Consider the following 4,088-nt stretch of genomic DNA (forward strand, 5'->3'; position numbering starts at 1 on the left):
CACTTCTCAGAGTGTCATACGACGGTCGATGCAGTAGGGGCAGCCCGCCTCTACTACCGGAATGTCTGGCGGCACCATGGGACTCCGGAGAAGTACGTCTCCGACCGCGGCTCGCAGTTCATCGCGGACTTCACCCGAGAACTTTGGCGTCTAATCGGCATCAAGCCCGCCACGTCCACCGCGTACCACCCGCAGACAGACGGTCAGACAGAGCGCGTCAACCAGGAGCTGGAGCAGTACTTGCGGATCTTCACCAACTACCAGCAGGACGACTGGGATGAGCTGATTCCGGCCGCGGAGTTCGCCTACAACAACCACGTTCACTCCTCCACGCAGCAGGTCCCCTTCATGACGGACACGGGACGGCTCCCGCGCATGGGCTTCGAACCCGGAGTCCGTTCCGCCATGGAGTCAGTGAACGAGTTCCGCGACCGGATCGCCACTGGTGTTGCTGAAGCCAAGGCCGCGCTCACTAAGGCCAAAGAGGAGTACAAGCGCTACTACGACCGGAGACGGACTCCGTCTCCGGAGTTTAAGGTTGGCGACCGTGTTTGGCTGGATGCCTCTGACATCAGGACGACTCGCCCCTCGGAAAAGTTCTCCCATCGCCGCCTTGGACCGTTCAAGATAGTCGCGGAGATCAGCAAAGGTGCCTACAAGCTCGACCTCCCTCCGCGCTACTCGAAGCTCCACCCGGTCTTCCCCGTCGTCAAGCTCGAGCTCGCTCAGGACGACCCCCTTCGACGGACGCCCCGGCTACGACCAGCCCCTCCGGACCTCGAGGACGGAGTCCCGGAGTGGGAAGTAGAGGAAATCCTGGACGCAAGGGTGAGGTATAAGCGGCTGAACTACTTCGTCAGATGGAAAGGCTACGACGCATCGCACGACCAATGGGTCCGCTTCGACCGCGTCTTCGCCCCGGAGAAAATTGCGGAGTTCTATCGTAAGTACCCTGGCAAGCCACGACACATCGCCTCCGCGACCTTCGACTCGATTCCGTTCCGGTCTATGCGTCGGGACGCCGCATTCAAAGGGGGGTGATGTCAGGGGAACTCTCCTTTCGGCCCCTCGGAGACGCCTCCGATTCCGGTCCGACTCCGGTTCCGTCTCCGGTCCGGCCCTCCATCTCGCCCGCACAATCACCGATCCATCAACGCCCTCCCGACGGTCGCCCTGGGACCTCGCCTGCGACGCCGCCCAAGCCTTCTGTGCCCGACAGCGGCAGCTACGGACAAGCAGTATATAGTCAGCTACCTAGCAGGCGGACCCTTAGAGTTTCTTCTCTTTGGATCCTCCCCTGCTAGGTCAGCTTCATTTGTATTCGCTTACCAATGTTCACGCTTTGGATCCTCCCCTGCTAGGACCTTGATCTCAGGCCTCCGGGGTTGCCCTTACAACAGATAAGAACTCATTAAGATATGACCCTACCACTGTTTTGAAAACTCAGGGTTGGGTCAGTAATTTGCATTTTCTGACTCAACCATTGACTTTGAAGCATAGGTCTAAACTGAATAGTAACATGTATTAAGGGTCCCTACAATCTGGTAATATTTATTAGAAAGTTTGTTGAAAGTCATTACAAAGTTGTTGTCCCATTTATGCTAATTATGTATTTAAATATGTAGCTGGAGACTGAACTTGTAAGGTCTACCCGGAGGTCAGACCCTTGGGGTTGACTTGAGGGTTAACTTGAGGGTTGACTCTCAAGTCACTGATATACATATAATATCTCTTACAATTTCTCCAATGTATATACTGACAGTTTTAATCACAATTTCTGGCATGAATAAATTTGAGATTTCAACAATAATTTCATTGTACTGTAAACCTACAGTTTCAGCAGTGGAGAAATGCAAATAGAAACAAAGAGAATCTATGTGCATTTCTCCTCTGCTGATTTCCTTTGTATCATCTGTGCTGAAACTGACAGTGAAATCCTTTGTTTCACTGTCAGTTTCGCCACATTTGATCCGCGTGATATCATGACCAAATATATGTGCACAGATATCAACCATTTCAGGAATGGTTTCAGTCTCATAGATAGTTTTCATCTCAGACTGTCTAAAACTAGTATATATTTGACTAAAATCATTCTCAGTTTCAAAAATGTATATTTTGGGCAAATCTCCATAGGTTGATTTGGTTCTAGATTCTACCAGAATCTAGAACAGTTTCTACTTCAAGGGATATTTTACCAAATCCGGTGTGAGAGTGGTGAATATATGTCTATCTGTCTTAGAATTGACGAAGAAGGTTGGACACGTGTCCAGAACATTACTGGAAGTCCAATTTTGTGCTGCAACTGGTCCAAACTTTGGTAGCAGATGAACACTTCGGCGAATATTCTCCACCGGAACGATACTTGCAGTTCTTTCCCCATTTTTGAGAGATTGTTTGACACGATAGAAGTGATGCCATGCCTCTGGGGCTGATGCAAAGGGTGAAAACCATTCCACATAGGCCAGATGTGATGGCAAAGCATCTGCACCAGAGGACAGTAGATTGGCAGCCAGACGAGCAGGTATGCTGAACACTACCCGAACCTGTGCCACTCGATAACCTAGATTTTTTAGCACTAAGATATATAAAGACTAATTATAAGCATACCTTTTGTTCCAGTGAGCTCCCCTGTACCATCATTGACTAAGACTGTGTCAAAACAGGCCGGAATTATCTTTCCCATATTGGTCGACCGTGCTGGCTCAACATGCACCGAGTCAACAATATTGTCGGAGGGACCGCCAAGAGTGAATGGATCTGGGGTTGTGAACTTGATTCGATGGTAGACTGGGAGACGATTGAATGGGAGATGTAAGCGTTCAGCCCTGGACTGAATCTGTGCAGGAGAAAGCAAATGTGTTGTGTCCTCGTGTCCTGATGGCGGATGAGGAACCGGGCAAGAGCCGCACGGAATGAGGTTGCTCCATAGGCACTTGATAGTGTGTTGAATGTAACAGCCTTTTGGGTAGGGTGCTTTGCCATAAGCAGGGTATGCTCATAGACAATGCCAGGATTCAGCTTGGGTGGAGTGGGAGGGGGAGGACAGCCGTCAAGTTTCCAGCGGATGAACTTTGCATGTCGAATGACTTTTTCCTTTCGTTCAAGCCAGAGCGTCATTTGAGGGAATTCGTCCTTGAAATTGGTTGAGCGATAGGCATCCTTGGCCAGATCGATATGTAAGCGTTCAGTGTACTCGGTGTTATAGTTGTCGGTTGTGCCAAAGAGTCGAATATAAGGGGAGTAATGAGAGCATCCATGGAGTTTGGGGAGGTTGAAGCTATCACGCACTCCGAGTTGAACAAAGATATCCTTGTTCTCGTGGAAAATTCGTAGAGAGTCATTGAGCAGTTGCAAGGTTTCGTCCGTATGCATAGGATATTGAGCAAGATAGACAAAATCCAAAATTCCACGGACCGCACCCATGAGCCGTCCAGATGAAAGTCCATCTGGCAGTGGAATATCGATGATTATACCGAGAATAAAACGAGAAATCTGGTCGTGTTCCCGACCAGTTACGCGTGAGAGACCAGAGATACCCTTCATAAAGAGGCAAATATTATGATTTGGTGGTAACCGTCGACAGCGTGCATCAATTTCCTCCTCTCCACAGCACGCTGTAACCCAAGCAATCAGATGCTTGATAATGCCTTGGTATAATTGATGAAGGATGTCGGGTGTGATGCAACGGAATATGTTTGTGTATGGAAGGTTCTCTTCTGCTCTTTATGTTCTTCCTTTTTCACTCCTTTCTCTCTTTTTCCCCTCTCTCTTTTGCCACCTCCCTTCCTTTCCTGCTCTTTCCATCCATCCATTTTCACCCTCTCCCCTCTTTCCCATCCTCTCTGTCCCAGCGCTCCGTGTGGGGTGTCCGCCGCTGCTTCGCGTTTGCCGGCCGCGCTTCGCTTTGGAGCGCTGCTCCTTTGGGGGGTCCGGCTGCTCGCTTATGGCATCGGTTCTCACCCAGTGGTGCGTCGTGCTGGCCGCAGGCTGCCCCCGAGTTTTGTCTCCCGCCCAGAGCTGCCTAAGTTGCCCTCTTGTGGTTGGGAGCTCCTCGGTGAGCGTCTCCTTTTTCCCGGAGTTGCCTAAGT

At 50.4% G+C, this 4,088-nt stretch overlaps 1 protein-coding gene across 1 annotated transcript; it reads right to left on the minus strand.

Annotated features, from left to right (window-relative positions):
* Nucleotides 1-2,575: 2,575 nt before the first annotated feature.
* MIND_00294200 (uncharacterized protein) lies at nt 2,576-3,543 on the minus strand (the record flags this gene model as incomplete). Its single annotated transcript, XM_037359804.1, has 2 exons — nt 2,576-2,874; nt 2,934-3,543. 2 exons carry the CDS (start codon nt 3,541-3,543, stop codon nt 2,576-2,578), a joined length of 909 nt encoding a protein of 302 aa, XP_037222689.1.
* Between the last annotated feature and the right edge of the window lie 545 nt (nt 3,544-4,088).

Source organism: Mycena indigotica (assembly GCF_014461135.1).
Source record: "Mycena indigotica strain 171206Taipei chromosome Unknown Mind.scaff0003, whole genome shotgun sequence".
NCBI classification, from domain to species: Eukaryota; Fungi; Basidiomycota; class Agaricomycetes; order Agaricales; family Mycenaceae; genus Mycena; species Mycena indigotica.